At 42.3% G+C, this 17,565-nt stretch overlaps 1 protein-coding gene across 2 annotated transcripts in view; it reads left to right on the forward strand.

The window, feature by feature from the left end:
- slc2a9l2 (solute carrier family 2 member 9, like 2) overlaps positions 1 to 17,565 on the forward strand; it is a 249,194-nt gene that overhangs the window by 116,557 nt on the left and 115,072 nt on the right. For both annotated transcript variants that reach the window (XM_079511357.1, XM_079511356.1), the window contains exons 8-9: positions 3,037 to 3,224; positions 7,774 to 7,884. In XM_079511357.1, coding sequence (XP_079367483.1) covers positions 3,037 to 3,224; positions 7,774 to 7,884 — 299 coding nt within the window. The remainder of the gene's footprint in view (positions 1 to 3,036; positions 3,225 to 7,773; positions 7,885 to 17,565) is intronic.

Genomic DNA, 17,565 nt, shown 5'->3' on the forward strand with positions numbered 1-17,565 from the left:
TAATGGTTGGTGTCAGGGCACATTATTCTGGTGGCAGAGTAGTAGAATGAGACATTTTGTTCTATATTTGGGTAGTACCAGATCGTTTTCACTCCCTCTGGTATCCCAGCTGTAGGCGACTATTGCGCATGGTGTGTCTGTGTAAACCCACCGGAAATAAAATAGGTTGGATGTAAAAGCCCCGCTGCTGCCATCATCTGCTCCCTGCTATCACATCACAGACAGATTACCATAAATAATATAATACCTCTAGATGCTTAGCAGCACAATGAGACACAGCTGTGTTTGTTTAACTAAAGCCACTAGGCATTAAACCAGAGGGGAATACAAATGCACCACTTTCACCACACGCACGAGTGCTGCATGAGCGCCGCAAGCACGCACGCACGCACGCACACTCGCACACTCGCTTGCTTGCTCTTTTGTGGTTGTCCTTTGTGTTGGATGATGATCATCTTCTGGTGGCTGAATCCTGGGTCCACAGTTGCGGTTGTACTCACTCACTCACTCACTCACTCACTCACTCACTCACTCACTCACTCTCTCGCACACGCACACAGCTTTTTCAATTAATAGTGCCTGTTTCACCACTAATCAGCCTACAGATGCAGACATACTGCATAGTTCAACAATAAGAACACATTTGATTGCCTATTTTTCCTATCATTTTCCTATAATTTGATTTTATAGAACTTAATTTATTTTAAATTAAATTAACGCTTTTAATTTAATAAAAAAAACTTTGTTTGGATCATGACTCATGCCTACGCTCTCAGTTGAATTGCTGTGTATAGATAGTCATCTATTTAATTTCACTGCATGTAATTTAAAACTCTTCTAAAGACTCACTTCTAGAGCAATGGACAGTGGCGATGGGAACAGTCCCCGGGCCCCAAAGCAAGATTGACAGACCACCACCCCGGCTACTTCTTTCACCTCCAGTCAAAGTGTGGATGGAGCTGTTGTGTTTTGCTTTTAGTGTTGCGGTTCCATTTCCAATGTCACTTTTACTCCATCTATCTTGCCCTCTCTTTCGAAAGTGGTTCTTTTACGTCTTGTTATGACAAAACTCAACTTTACCCGGGCGACTGACAGCTGTTCACAGCAACACCGCAGCGATATGATATGCGTCTGTACTCGTGCAGTACTGTACTGTAAAACGTGCAGCCAGTAAGCAGCCCAGTAACTCTCTCTTTCCAGCAGGCTGCCGTGAAGGGCCCTTCACAATAAAGCGCATCCCTTTACCTCCCAATGAACTACTACATTTTACACTGCTTATTATTGACAGGAAATTTAGTCTTGGTCGCTGTAACTCAACAGCGTGTGTTTGTGGTAGAGAGAGCCAGACAGAGAGAGAGAGAGAGAGTTTACTACCACGGCACGGCCACCGGGTAGTAGCGGCCGCCTGGCCCCCTCCCCCGCGGGCCCCAATGCGACTGCTTCACCTATATCCTCTCCAGTGGCACTGGATAATGGACTTTGTGTCCAATTGAGCACTAATTGTATGGCCTTGTATTCCATTGCTTTTGCTTTGTTTTGTTTTAATTTAGCTGCCTGTTTTTTTTATTTTTTTTGCATCAATGCATCAATTAAAAACAACCCATAAGTTCACACTTCAACCAAGTTTAAAAAGGCTGCTGAGTGCCTAGTGCCACACTAGTGTGACTTAACATAGACCTGCAGTGCCCGTCGGCCACCGGCCTACTTGGGAACGATGCAAATTGGGAACCTAGTATGCAATACCCGTTGTCATTGCACCCGCTTTGACCGTCTGTTTGACCGTGTCCCTTTTGTCTCCATCTATGATATCTGTATCTGTCGGCCTAGCTGAGTCTGAAGAGTGTGAACTTACTGTGAAAAGTGGACTGGTTAAGTAATGACATGGCAGGTGCAGGGTTGCCATGGCAATCAATTGGCCGAGGCAGAGGCTGGGAAATTGTACAGGTGAAGGGACTAGGCTCATTAGGTCCACTGGCAGAGCCTGGCCAGAGCCTTTTGTGCTGCATCTAGACAATCTGACCGAGTCGACACTGGGCACTGCACTCCCTGTGGTGGTGTGGAACGTGTGTCAAATTTGAAGTCGGTGGGGCAAACGGTTCTCGAGTTACGTGGATTACAGACACACACACACACACACACACACACACACACACACACACACACACACACACACACACACACACAGTAGTAAAGACATTGTGAGGACAGTTTTCCTGGTCTTTCTGGAACAATTGTTGTTTTACCATTCAGATTGGGGTCAGTGTTAGGATTCTGCATTTCGAAATTAGGTTTAGGGATTAGATATTATATTATTATGCCCCGATGTATACTCAGTTGTGCGCTTGTTGTGTCGCCAACTGTACCTCTGTGTCCTCGTGTGCTCTCCATTCGGATGTGAATAAATTGTTAACCCATTCTGACCGGGAACCCGTTTTGGTGTTTTAATCATTGTTATACTTTAGCTATTGAAAAATAGCAGATCTACAAGCTCACAGAATGCCGTGCTACGAACTTGTAGATCTGGTATTTCTGAAAAATCCTGAAAATGTGCCTGAAATCTTTGAATATATATAATAATAATAATATAATAATATTAATAAAAAAGAATAATAATAAAAAAGAATAATATTAATAATATAATATATATATATATATATATATATATATATATATATATATATATATTCTTTTTTTTGTAAGCTTTATTTTTACATTTCTTCACATGACATTACACATGTATGCAAGAAAAGACACAAAACACACAAACATATACAACCCCCCCCCCCCCCCCTAGAGTGAACGTTTTTAACTCAAATCTTTGCTTCTGGGGGGGTCCCTGGAACAACACATTTTCAGAAGGCGGCCAATTACATATAATTTCTGGGGTCCTTGACATGAAATATTGATCGCCACTGATACAGAAACATAGGTATTTCAGAAAACTGTCATGATTTAGAAGACATTTTAAAGATTTCGACGTCGGGCCTAAATGGGTCAATATTGTGTGCGTGACGTGACTGCCTGTGTGTGTCTCAGCCTTCCAGAGGTTCCTGGGGAAGAAGGACGTGCACAGGGAGCTGGAGGAGGTCCACGCAGAGAGCCGCGCTCAGAGCAACCTGCACGCCGCCTCCGTGCTGCAGCTGCTGAGGAACCCGGCCGTGCGCTGGCAGCTCATCACCGTTATCGTCACCATGGCCTGCTACCAGCTGTGTGGCCTCAACGCCGTAAGACAGTGGTTTTCAACCTATATTTCATGTCAAGGCAATTTTGTAGGCATTTGAGCCCATGGACCTGCACCACTTGATGAGATTTAGCCTCTCAGTCCCGAAACTAAAGAATATTTTGTTATCGTTGGATGAAAATATGTCCACAATTCCATGCTGTATTGATGTTGTTACCATTAGGAGAGATAACAGGCAAACACTCAAAATAACAATTATTCTACAGTACATTCTGTCTAATTGTGTAGACTTCTTGTTAATTAAGTAATTCAGATTTTTAACAATAATTTAACTCTTGAGAGCGTAAAATGAAACCAAATGGACCCTCTTGGGTAATATCAAATATCTAAATACTGAATTGAGCAACTTTATTTTATTTTTATTTTTTTATGTGAAATTCTTTTAAGTGACATATCATTTGAATGTTTAATCACCTATGTTTATGTTTATGTTTATTTAAGGATCCCCGACAGAGGCTTTCCCGGCTTGAAAAAGTTAAAGGAAAATCCGGAGGCGGTGTAAAGGCATTAGAATGTAGAGCTTCATCTGTGGCGCGTAGCAGAAATGTACATTTTGAAAAGGGGATGGAAGTGGAAAGTGTTTTGAGGGGTTTGTTAAAGGCTGAGACAGGCAGAGACTTGAAAGCAATCGTAGCCTCATGATTAGAGAATGGCGCGTATATTGACTGATCATACTGCCTCGCAACCTGACATGGAAATGGGAAAAAATCTGTAATCCCGTTTATGTTGGCATTTCTATTATTCATCTTTTTTGGATGATAATACTGACATTTTGCTGGCCGGGGAGTCTGGCTGCATCTTCAACGCTCCCAGTTGTCCTTATTCAAACTCAACTCTGAAACATTTATTCCCTGCATGCTGTGATCATACGTATTTCGAGATATCATGCATGAGAGAGAGAGAGAGCGGGAAAACCGTGTAAATCCTGAAAATTATGTAGTCCCGTTTATATTGCATTTCCTTTATTCGTCTTTTGGATAATAATGCTGGCATTTTAATGGCCAGGGAGTTTGGCATTCTGTTGCATCTACTATGCTCCTTATTCAAACATTTATACGGATAGTGCATACTCTGACCATATGGGGTAGGCTATTTTAAGATCATGACAGAGAGAGTGACTTCAAACAGTATGGATTTCTTTATGAACCCTCAGTGCGTCATAACTGACGCAGTTTATGATTTCATACTGGCCACAGGACGTACCCAGCGTATGCCCGCTGGGCCGACACTCTGGTGGGCCGGTCTGGGCCAAATGTTAAATTAGTTGTCTGTTGGTTGTGTATATCATTTATGTTGTACTGTAAATGTGGTGGTGTTAAGGGCTTGTATTTCTAAGTATTTGTATGGGCCTCGACCCGAGAAGTCAATAGAGTATCTGCGTGCTGGTTGTGGTGGGCCAGTCTGGGCCAAATTCCGCGAAAATGTCCGGGGCCCAACATCCTGATCCTCTGCTGAAGGTCAAAGGTCTTGAGAGTAGAGTCTTGAAGAGGTCTGTGTCCTGTGTCCTGTGTCCTGTGTCCTGTAGATTCTGTGGATTTGAGATCCTTGGAGATACAGAGTGCTTTGGATGGCATCAAAGGGTTGGAAGCAGAGGGCTTCTTTAGCATCTTTATACTATTCAGGTTAACCTGATGATGTCAGAGTTAGGGATGGGTATCGTTAGGATTTTTGTGAGTCTGATACCGGTTCCGGTTCTGCTTATCGATTCCGGTTCCCTATTTCGGTTCCAATATGGTATAAAATACCAATAACACAACAATAACAACGCACGCACGCACGGCACGCACGCACGCACGCACGCACGCACGCACGCACGCACGCACGCACGCACGCACGCACGCACGCACGCACGCACGCACGCACGCACGCACGCACGCACGCACGCACGCACGCACACACACACACACACACACACACACACACACACACACACACACACACACACACACACACACACACACACACACACACACAGTTGTTATTCAACCATGGCTTTGAGTTGCTTATTGGATTGGATGGTTGCATTGTCCCACAGTAATAAGGAAAAAAGCAACACATTGGCCATTTTCACTCTGTATACGCTGACAATAGGCTCGCCATATTGTGAGCTTGGTAGATCTGCACATTTTCCCCACAAAAGTTTTCCTTCCGGCCAATTACAGTTCGAGGGGGCGTGTTCAAAGGGATTCTATTTCAAACTCTGAATAACTTTCGCTATTTTGACTGATTGGCATCAGCATTGGCCATTCTTAACATTTTTAGTAGACAAAGATTTCATGGTTGAAACCCGTATCCTTATGTCACCCTTCACTTCATAAACAACAAGGCAGATTTAAATTGTGAATCATTGTGAGTCATTTTAATTCAGCAGTCAGCACTCCCAGAACTAATCATCTTCTCCCCTTTGTTATGTTGAAATTCAATTCCAGAGATGTCATTTCTTCTAAATTCTATCTATAATGCATTTATTATGTGTTTGCTGCTTGACAGGAGCCCATGGGATCTGTGGGTGAAATGCAAACAGTAGACCTATTACGTATAATTAGGGCTTATTTGTAACAAAGCTTTATGCCAAGATCGGCCCAAGACCAAAGGCTTGGGCCGATCCATTACTGTTAATTGTTCACATACTTTTACATAAAATGCTCTTTCTTTTGTGCATTTTGATTTACATTTTATTAAGATTCCTATTAGTTGGTGCCATAGCAACCTAGCCTGGCAAGGCCAGACTATTAATATCACTGCATAGATATTGGTTGCCCCATATTTGCATACTCGGCCCTGATTGGTGCTCCACAATTTTGGGGGCATGGAAATCCAATCACAACCGAGTCGGGTCAGACCAAATCTGCCGAAGGCTATTTTCACCCGCAGATTATTCTGTTTTCCTAATAATAGCAGGCTAATAGCAACCAGCTATAGTCTTCCTGGGATAAAAAAAGAAGAAAAGAATAAACATACAAACAAATACAGTTGCAAGTGCAAGAGAGAAAGAAGTCATGCAATTTAGGACGGGTGCATTTGAATCCCTGTGGGACTGCTGAACGAGGCCTTGTTGTGGATATAAAATGTAGTTTCAAACTTTTCAACTGGGTCAACTAGTGCAGGGGGGATGCGTGCCACGCCGCCGCCACAGCTATCTGAAGTTGACTCGTTAGTGTGCATACATTACATGCAGACGTTGTCCACATGACGTTCCCCTCTTTAACACATTTTGACCTGAGATCAGATTAAAAAAATGTCTGTTTGAAAATGACAGTTTTCTGAAAAAGCTATGTTTCTATGTCAGTCGTATTTTTTTTCAAAAATAGCAGACCTACAAGCTCGTAGCGCGCCACTCGGTGGCGCGCTATGAGCTTGTAGATCTGCTATTTTTCAATAGCTAAAGCATAACATAATGCTAACACCAAAAGGGGTTCCCGCCCAAAATGGGTTAATGATTTATAATGTTTTGACATATTATTCCATTTGCAATATCAAGAAGTTGCACAAGCAATCACACGTGAAGTTAATGTACAGTGAAAAGGGGCGCGCAAACTTTATAACACAATGAAACATTCCGCTCCAAAGATGGCTTACTGCACATTGAAATGGGCGCATATACGCTGCATAAGACAATTGGCACACATACAGTATCTACTGTATTCCACCTACTGCACAGTCAGTATTTAGGCTTAGATTGTACAGTAATATGTATTATGGAAAGGACTATCCATTAAAACCGGTAAAGCATCTGTGTCATTTTAGATTTTTGCGTTGGCTATTATATTCAAAAATAGCAGATAAGCTTATAGATCTGCTGTTTTTGAAAAATCATGACTATATAATAGTCATGATTCAAATATTTGCTTCTGGGGGTCTCTGAAACGAAATATTTTGATATGGGGGTGGGGTACGTGGCCAAATACATACAATTACAATTGTGGGGGTTCTTGACATGAAAAGGTTTGAGAACCAATGATTTAGCAACATGTGTTTTTCAAAATACCTCTTGTCTCAATGGGTCAAACGGAATCAGCTTGGAATAAATCTGAAAGTCACATTCATTACTTCTTATGTGAGTGAATTGATTGTTTCTGAGACAATAAAGTCAATTATGTTATGTGATCATTTGCTTTATATTTGTGTTGGACATTTCTAAATCAGAGGTAACCCTGGTACCTTTCAGGTCGAGACCCAAAAGAGAGATGCCTGGGACTAGTGAAAATAGCAGATCTGCAAGCTTGCAACGCGGAGCAATGTGGCACGTTGTGCACTTGTACCGTAGATGTACTTACTTCTGCTTTCTTGTAGATCTAATTACTTCTCAGTTTTTTTTTGTTTTTTTTTCATGGCATTTCTTTTGTTGTTTGTTTTAAAACCAATATATATATTTTTTATGTTTGTATTATTCATTTTTTTATGTAGGAAAGGAAAATGGGATTTTTACTTGAGTCGCGACTCATAAAAATTGGTCCGTGACCCACACATGGATCCCGACCCGTTTGGGAAGGAGTGTTCCAAGTCATTGTAGTGTCTTTCTGTTTCCACAGATCTGGTATTACACCAATGGGATCCTACAAGATGCAGGCTTTGCCAGCGCTGTCATTCCTTACATCACCCTGAGCACCGGTGGCATCGAGACGCTGGCTGCCATTGTTTCAGTGAGTATTGCCAGTGGTGGGAAAAAGCACTCACATTTTCATACTCAATACTGCAATATGTAAATACTCTGTTAGAAGTAAAGGTCTGTAATTAAAAATGTACTTGAGTAAAAGTACAAAAGTAGAAAATACTCATTATACAGAATGGCTCAAAATGTCTCACAATGTTTTGGTGCTTCTAGGCACCCGTCGGAGGTGCATCAGGCAGAAATGCCCTGCAGGTGCCAACATCTGCATGTTTATGAAATCTGAAAATAACTACCGTTTCACTAGTCGGAAGAAACGCACCATTGAGAAAGTTTAAAGGATTTATTGACAATAAATGAATAATGAATGGAATCAGGTGTGTAGGTTCCGGGGGGGTCCCTGAAGTCTGGGGAGGAGGTCGTATGGCCTATGGCGTTCGTCTTACGGCACGCATGGACGGTCACCCCCAGCATGAACCTGAGAAATGGGCGAGGGGGAGAAAGTAGGAGAGAAGAGAGTTTTGTTTTAATCGTTTGTTCCACTAGCCAAGTGAATGTAGTATTTCTAGTGCTGTTAAGCTCCTTTGAGGGGAGCAGGGAAAGGAGCTACTATGGAGGTGAATGGGGTGGGGGTGGGATGCGAGAAGCCTGTAGGAAAGGCTAGTGTGCGACGCAGCGAGGCGGGTGAAACATGGAGGATCCTGGGTGGTACTGGGCAGGTGTTAATAGGGGCAGGTAGATTGGCATGGAGGGCGGAGAGTGGCGTGAAGGGCGTGTGTGTTTCTCCACCTCCTGAACATCTGTTGTTCCAACTCCATAATACACAGTAAATATTTTCAGAAATCTCATGGGGAAAAATGTACAGGATTTCCGATCTGTGGCACCACAACATGTGACACAACACCACAACTGCTATGCCCAATATTGTTGACCGGAGTTCCTCAGGGTTCTGTACGTGCTAGTGTAATTTCTGTTTTCTGTTTTTGTAGGGCAGTTGTGGGCAACTTTGAAGGTGGAGAGGGCCACTATAGTTCCACACTCACTCCAGAGGGCCACTATAGTTCCACACTCACTCCAGAGGGCCACATTGCATATTTCTGTCATAGGAAAAACAGCTGATCTACAAGCTCAAAATCTGTCGCACTGCGATGTGTTTTGAGCTTGTAGATCAGCTACTTTTGCTATATTTGAATTGAAATACAGATTTTTCATTTAGTTATAGTTATTAATTTCATGAACTAAATACAAATACATTGAACATAAAAAAGAAAATGTTAGTACATTTTAGTACTAAAGCACATTTTAGTAACATTTTAGAACATTTTAGCGACATATCTAAATTATATACTGAAGTAAATAAGCGGGTCATGTTTGCATATTTGGAATTGTAACAGCAGAAAATAATACTATATGAGTATTCTGATATTAACCGGGCTGCATTGAGTGAAGGTAGGGGCCGCATGTGGCCCCCGGGCCACCAGTTGCCCATGTATGTTGTAGGGATAAGCTTCCACTGACAATAGCCGAGCGACAAGCTCACAACGTGTTGCGGAGCTGCTGTTTCCTACGAAAGCTGCTGGGGTTGAATTGGTTAACCGTGACAATGGAAATCCCATTGACGTCGATGAGCGCCAATGGGAATTGTAGTCCCACACATCAATAAATGAATCAAGCCAACAGTCATTATAATTCATTATTAATACCCCTTTATTCTCACGCTGTCTGCTCTCTCACCAAACTTGTAGACTTGGAATTATTTTAATTCACTCATTCCTTATTAATCAGTACTCGTCTTAATAACAGGGATGGAAATGTTTTATCGTGTACAAGAATATATTTGTCTTCTTGGTCGGTATATTGTGTGATCTTGCCATTTTTCTGGGTTCCTTGCCAAGAGAGTTAAACAGCTTTTAGAAAATCCAGAATCATGGCATGATGACGTCAGAAGCTTGTTGAACATATCGGCAGTATTTAATTAGGATCTTGTTTATAATTAATTTGAGATAATATGAAAGTCATGTCAATTTGCGTTCTTGGCAAAGCATTCATCCATTTCACTGTAATAATTCATTTGTATAGACAGTGACAGTTATCCCAGAGTTGGCCACATTCACCCCAGATGATTTACTTAAGGGAAATTGAGTCCCTATTGTTTACAATGGAGGGGGTGGAACAGTGCGGAGCGCTTCCTGCTCCGTTCTGTTGTTGTGGTCGGCACTTTGGAATACTTTTCAACACTACAACAAGCGATTACACCGTTTTAAAGTGGATTTTCATGACAAGCAACTCAGCGGTCGGTGCAGTGGCTGTTCAAAGGTAACTTTAAACATAGGCAGTCTAGCCTGAAAGACGGCCGTAAATGGTCCGCAGTCAACCTGTTAATACGGTATGCAACATTGTTTTCCCACTCAACAGAAAACACACTAACATACAGTATAATTATATGTCTTGACAGAGACTATATCGCCCCGTGTCCGAAACGGTCGAGAAATGACAGTTACTGTGTGGGGGAATTAGCAGACAACACTCTCCCTCTCTCTCTCCCCCTCTCTGTCTCTCTCTCTCTCATGCACACTCCACATTGTAACAGTGCAACACTATCTCTCTCTCTGTTTCTAACACAACAGCGCCACTTTTGCCCCTATTGGTACCCTAAACATAGGGACATACATAGGGATGGACATAGGGACATTGCTGTTCCTTGGAGTGGCTGCACCACTTAAAAATCCCTATACACTCGAGGCAAGATGAAAGCTGAACATAATTACTTCATTTCTATTCACAGTACACTCTTAAACTAACTCTCTGGATTTCTTGACTTTTAAATGCTGGGTGTGAGATACATTTTCAGTGATTTAACCTTTTCACCTTTTCAGTTTTTACTGGAGTTTCATTCAGGTTTAATTTAATTTCACCATACATTGCTGCTGTGTATAACTTCAGGCGATGTTTCAATAACAGTCTAAGTCCACACTATTGATCCATAATATATAAATGATAGATAAGGGTTCAGGACAACGAGGCCTTTTCGTGGAGGGGTCAGTCTGAAATTTGGTCTGTGGTACTCAATTGATCTCAGTGCTATAGCCTCCATCTGAGCTGTATAACCATCTCATACAACCCTTTTTTTTCCACACAGGGAAAGTTATCATGAAGTTCTCATAGTAATATTTCTAAAACTCTATACTGATGTGTAATTGAGTCACTGGTGCAATGTCTATTGAAGGCCAAGCTTGAGATCTTTCAAAATGCTCAATTGGGAGGAGGTAGTATCAATTTACCGTATTTTCAATTTACCGTGTGGATGAACACCATTAAGGCCCTTATTGCCACAGACGGTGTAGCGGTTTTAGTTTTTTCATTAAAATAATTGACAGTGGGGTTTTAAAATGAATACGCTTCAATAGGCCTATACTTATTGTGGCACACATACTCACAACTGTCCCTCAGGCGGTGCATCACTTTTTTTCCCAGTACAAACTTTACTCTAAGACAGTGGTTCCAGTGGTTCCCAAACTTCTTAGTGGAGACCCAAAGGGGAAATGTGTCTCCCCTGGACCCAAATAAATGAAAATTGCAGATCTACAAGCTCCTAACATGTCACATTTGGATCTTGTAGATCGGCTATTTTCACTAATTCTATATACACTATATACACACACACACACACACACACACACACACACACACACACACACACACACACACACACACACACACACACACACACACACACACATATTGATTTACTCGATCATGACCCAATTTATTTTGTCCGCAACCTACAAATGGGTCCCTGGGAACCAGTGCTCTAAGACACCATCTCATTTATAGTATACCTTTCCGAATTCCATAATGAGTGTCATTAGTGTATATATAATGCTCAGCCTGTAACTCTAAAAATAGTTGGGTACTGCACCATGGCAACCTTTTGCAGACTACAAAGCTCTGGGTGAAAACCCAGAGCTCAGCCGTTTTATTTTGGCATGGGGGCTTGGAATAGATTGTGTGTGTCCGATAAAAATGTCACTGTTAAATCTGCCATTGTACTAAGTGCAGCTACAAAACATCGCTTCACAGAAAAAGTTAAGTTGTAAGGACAAAGGAAGGACTATCGTTCTCAGCGATTTAATACAGAGTAGGCTACTTTTGTCTAGCAGTGCTGGACAAGTCAAGGTACCTACAATCAGTACTTGAATCAAAGTATAGATACTCCTGGTCAAATATTGCTCAAAAGTACAAAAGTATCAGTATCAAAAGTACTCTATGTGCAGAATGTCCTATACTCAAGTAAATAAAATAATAAAAAATCTAAACTTTAGAAAATAGCAGATCTACAAGTTCACAATGCAATGTGATACAAGTGATCTTAGTTGTAGATCTGCTATTTTCAAATGACCAAAATATATACTGTAGGGCTGAAGTGGTTAATGTTTTTTGTAATAATAATCAAAGTCTACAGTACAACGTAACTAGTAACTAAAGGTTTCACCTATTGTAGTGAGATGAAGTGGAGTACGTAGATGTAAAAGTATTGAAAATTGTAAATACTTTGACGAGCTCACAGCGATAATTGTCGATCTGCTATTTTCCTGCAAAAGATTCCCCCATAATACATTTAGATTTGTTATAAGCCCTAACCACACCAAAGGTTCACCATGCAACTCCTTGGGTCCAAACGGTTGCAAGGAGTTAAAACGCTAAAACTGTCTCAAGCCTTTGGTGTGGTTTGGGCCATTGAATTCCATGCGTTGAATCACTAGGGTCAACGTGGGTCAACGACGTGCAACAAGACATATCACACCGCAGGGACAATGCTAAAACCGTCTTGACCCTTTGGTGTGGTTATAGGGCTTCTCCCTTTATTGATAGTTTCAAGTGAAGACTGGAGAGAGAGAAGGGGAGAGACATGCAGCAAAGGTCGTCATGAACGGTTGAGTTATGCATTTGATTCTCTGATATAGAAAAGCACGAGATAAATATTGGAGGCGATAAAATGGCTGATCGAGCCGATGTACCGACGAGCTGAAATGGCATTTTGCGAGTGTCTTCACTCCTTATTGTATTTCCTAGTAAAAAAGGGATAGGATGGAGGGACATAACGTTTTAGTGGAGATTTGTTGCTTGCCTCAGCCAATAACAGCGATGGAGTCAGGGTTGAAACGCATGGAGCTCATTTTGGGCATACATAGTTGCCCCCTATACACTGCACGACTTTCAAAGTCGTTAGGGTACAAAAGGGGATCTTTGGTAATACAAATCAAAGAAAGGGTCCTGCACACTGTCTGGAACGTGCAAAAATAGCTCTATTAGGTCGACGTTCCGGTCGTTAGACCTTCATCAGGACAAACAATACGGGACAAAAAGCACCAAACATGTAAGGGCTACACGCACAGTGTGTACAGTAGAGCATCGGATATTCAGCCCATTCATTGGCTGCACAACTTTGCGTGTAGCCCTTGAATGTTTTGTGGTTGTTGTCCTGTATTGTTTGTCCTGATGAAGGTCTAACGACCAAAACATCGACCTAATAAAGAGCTATTTTTGCAAGTTCCAGTCCAGGCAGTGGGGCGGCAGTGGCTCAGGGGCAGATTGGCCCGTATAGAACAGTCGGATGGGAAAACCGTGAGGTTCCCAGTTCGATCCTGGCAGGCTCCCCCAGAGTCAGTGTCCAAGTGTCCTTGAGCAAGTGTCCTACGCCATCGGTGTGTGAATGTGTGTGACAGTTTATGTAAAAGCACTTTGGATAAAAGGGCTATATGCACTATTTACCAGGCAGTGCGCGGGACCCTTTTCTTTGATTTTATTACAAAAGATCCCCTTTTGAACTGTGTTTTTTCTGTGTCATTATGGTTTCTGATCAGCGACAGGGGACCTCTTCAATATTGCTTTCCCCAGCTAACACATTCCACTGTTTGTATTGATTTTATTCCCTAGTCTTAGTGTGTGTGTGTCCCGTCCCCCCAATACAATTCATTTTATTTTTGTTTTCTCATGCCCCCCATGTAAAGCATCTTTGGGTACTCTGAAAAGCGCTATATACATTTCAGATTGTATTATTATATTGTTATTATTATTACTCACATGCATGCTACATTTCACAAGGTTGCAACATGCAGACGCAATAACATGCAATATACTTTTTATTAGTTTTAGTCCAGTACACTTTGAAGTAGTTTTTTAATCATATATTTATTGTGTACTGTCTCTCAGCTTTACTTGATGAGAGACTTAATTCCCTTTGCTCTCACTCTATACCTCTGTCCTCTCTCTGATCTGCCCTGCACAGTAGCGTAGGCACAGCAGAAGCTTATGCACAACTCGTCACGATGCCATGTGGCGTGAGCTTGTAGATCTGATCATCATCATCATGATGATTGGGGTGTGATACAGGCTACTGTAGTGGTTGGTGTTTTAACCCATTTCGACCTGAGGACGATTCCTTCTAAATCCTGACAGTTTTCTGAAAAACCCATGTTTCTATGTCAGTCGTTCTCAAACATTTTCATGTCAAGGACCCCCAAAAATATATGTAATACGCTGCCGACCCCCATCTGAAAATATGTTGTTCCAGGGACCCCCCAAAAGCAAATCTACAAGCTTGTATGAGCTTGTATATCTGCTATTTTTCAATAGCTAAAGTATAACATAATGCTTACAACACCAAAAGGGGTTCCCATACTGTTTGGGTTAATGGCATTTACTCTTAATTTGTCCCCCTTCCTTTCCACAACTTAACAGTAAGCGTGAACCGCAACATGAGTCATATATTCCTGAGAATATGGCACAGTCAGGCAGGCTACAGTATGCCCAAGCCCTTTCAGTCGAGTCGAGTGGCTGCCTCGTTCAACATGAATCATGTTCAAACTGATCCAGATTAAACGTCGAGCACTTGAATTGTGCGGTCAGTGAGTTATCCGCCCACGCTTTATCTGAGTGTACAAGGCACACAGGCCTGCATGCCCGCAGGGCCGGGGCCACGTAGGCAAATCCCCGAGCAGCTGGCATAATGTGGGGCTTGGGAAGTGAACAAGACGTCCTCTACTACCACTGCCTTAAACGGCTACTGTTGAGATCCCGGTTAGCAAGGTGCTTAAATCTAAAGGTGCCGGGGTTAATTGTCCTAAGTGCACATGGTGAGTTGAATTTATACCGGGTAGCACCTGGATAATGTGTGTGCCAGTTTGTTGTGTGATGAAGAGTAGTGTCAATAAAAAAAAACCCACACACACACACACACACACACACACACACACACACAGTCACACACACACACACACACCCACACACACACACACACACACACACACACACACACACACACACACACAATGCTCAGTCAACATTCCCCTGCCACATGAACCGCTCTTACCCTACATTACGTTGTAGTTCATTGAAGTCCACTGTGGTGAGCAGCTGATGGCTGCATGTGTCAGATGGAAGGATGGAATCTTTTTATCGTGGGAAGAGAAAACGAGCCCATTCTCCCTCCCCTCCGTCTCAGCTATACAGTATCTCACATGCTGAATCCTCCCAACCCTGTAGGTAAAACAATATACCGGTGTAGCTCAACACATGAAGCTATATAGAGCGTTGCAGTCCCGCCCCCTCGAGAGACCCGGAAAATAAATCCCCGTTCATTTTCCTCATAGACTTTTCAGAAAGTATTTATTTAAAGACGTTTACGCCGCGGACAAAGCCAACTCTTGTCGTGACAAATCATGACAATAAACAATGTTTTGGGTCAAACAAAAATTAGAAAGTAGAAAAAAACGGCAGGTTACAACAATTCTTTTGTTGTTTTTCTTCTTTGTAATTATTTGTTTGGTCCAAAATATTGTGTTTGTTGTCATGATTTGTCACGACTCGAGTTGGCTTCATACGACGCTTAAAAGGTCTTTAAATAAATACTTTATGAAATGTCTATGGGAAAAATGCATTGGGATTCATTTCCTGGGCCTGGCGTCGTCATGAAAGGGGGCGGGACTGCGACGCTCTATTGTATACCTTTGAACAAAACAAAAAGATTAATTGCACAAATAAAAATGTCCTCCCTGCAGCCTGTTTGTATTCACCACCGGCTTAGTTGATACTGTAGTGTGTGATGTGTCTCTGGAGACTGTATGATGAGTGAACACCCCACAAACAAGTAAACAAAGGAAACCCATATCGCTGACTTTTATGTTTTGGTCAATTATTGAAGGTACGATACCACCGGGCCAGTCCATCCAGTCTCTCATGGCGCCACAATCTAGTTAATTAATGGGAAACGCTGCAAGTTCACAAGGTCATTTCTCCCGGCGAGCTAAATTCACAAAGGCACAAGACAAATGATCATTGTCAGTTGAAGTACAAACACAGTCTTAGTTACAATATAGTAGACAAAAGCAACAAAGGAAGGATGAAAGAATTACTGCGCATCTGAAGAAAAGCCAAGTGGTGCAGTTCACAGCAGGATATCTGTACTGCATTGCCATCACTCCCTTTTGAATTAGAGTGTAAATGACGTAGGCTACTGTGTTTGAGCGGCCATCAATTCTGCCGATTGCCCTCGGCTGGAGTGAAGTAAAGTTTATGTTTGATCTGCTCTGCTGCAGTGATGAGGACTGCACTGGTAGCGTTAGCTTTATTCAGTGGTTCACGAAACTTTTGTTTCCCCCTTGGAGCACCCCTTCGCCTTGTTTATTGTTTATTGGATGGATCTTCACTTGCTGATGTCTAGGCGGATGCTAATCTTCCTCGGGTCCATAGAAAAGACTTACATGTTACTAATTAAGCGCACAAACCTGAGTTTCCTAGGCTTTGAAGTTGCCAAAAATAAATAAAAACCACAGATGTTTCCAGGATTCCAGTCATTATGGTCAGCATGCAGCATCAAGTGTGTTTGTTTTGTTTTTAAGGACAATTTGTTATGTGTAAGAGTTAACAATGAGTTTCAAAGCCAGGATCGATGGATAGGTGTGCGTTTAAGGAGGTTTGGTAACTCAAAAATAGATTTAAAAGTTCAAAGCGTGTCACATTGAGAGCTTTCAAATCTGATATTTTTGCTGTTCTTTTAGGCCAAGCCCCTTTTTGAGACCATTAAAAATACGTAATCTTATGTCTGATGTGTGTGCAAGTTGTGCAACTTGGTGAGTATACTTTTGTGGCCCTCAAAAACACGATTAATAAGAATTTTCAGTATAGGGCTTCGCACTGGTGCAGTGCAGTGCCCGGGCACTATTAAAAACTAATGACAAATGCTAAACCATAATAACCTTGCTCCAGGCTGTGGGATACTGTACGTGTCCAAGAGGCCATGGAGTGCAACGGGCCAGGCGGATGCAAGCTGTCCGTCTGGCACTCCTGTCTGCCGCGACAACACCACGCTGGCTACACACACTGGCATATTGCAACACATCGAATGTGGTATACAGTACCCCCGTGCACGGTTCCAGCTAATCTCTTTAGTTACACCACAAATAGTGTTTCCGATTGCTACATTCTCTCTCCCCCACACAGCAGAGAGAGAGAGAGAGAGAGAGAGAGAGAGATGCAGTTTGACATTACTGCGAACAACATGCCATGCCCTTCAACACACCAAGGAGGCCGTGTTTCCCCATAGAGCATCTCACAGCATCTCCCCCATGGGACCTGCCGTCACTCACATACACGGTGGTTCCAGTCTGGCCTCTTAAATCTGCCCCGGCCAACCAATCACCACTGGGAGCCTGTC

The sequence above is a fragment of the Electrona antarctica genome (genome assembly GCF_951216825.1).
Source record: "Electrona antarctica genome assembly, chromosome: 9".
In the NCBI taxonomy this organism is placed as follows: domain Eukaryota; kingdom Metazoa; phylum Chordata; class Actinopteri; order Myctophiformes; family Myctophidae; genus Electrona; species Electrona antarctica.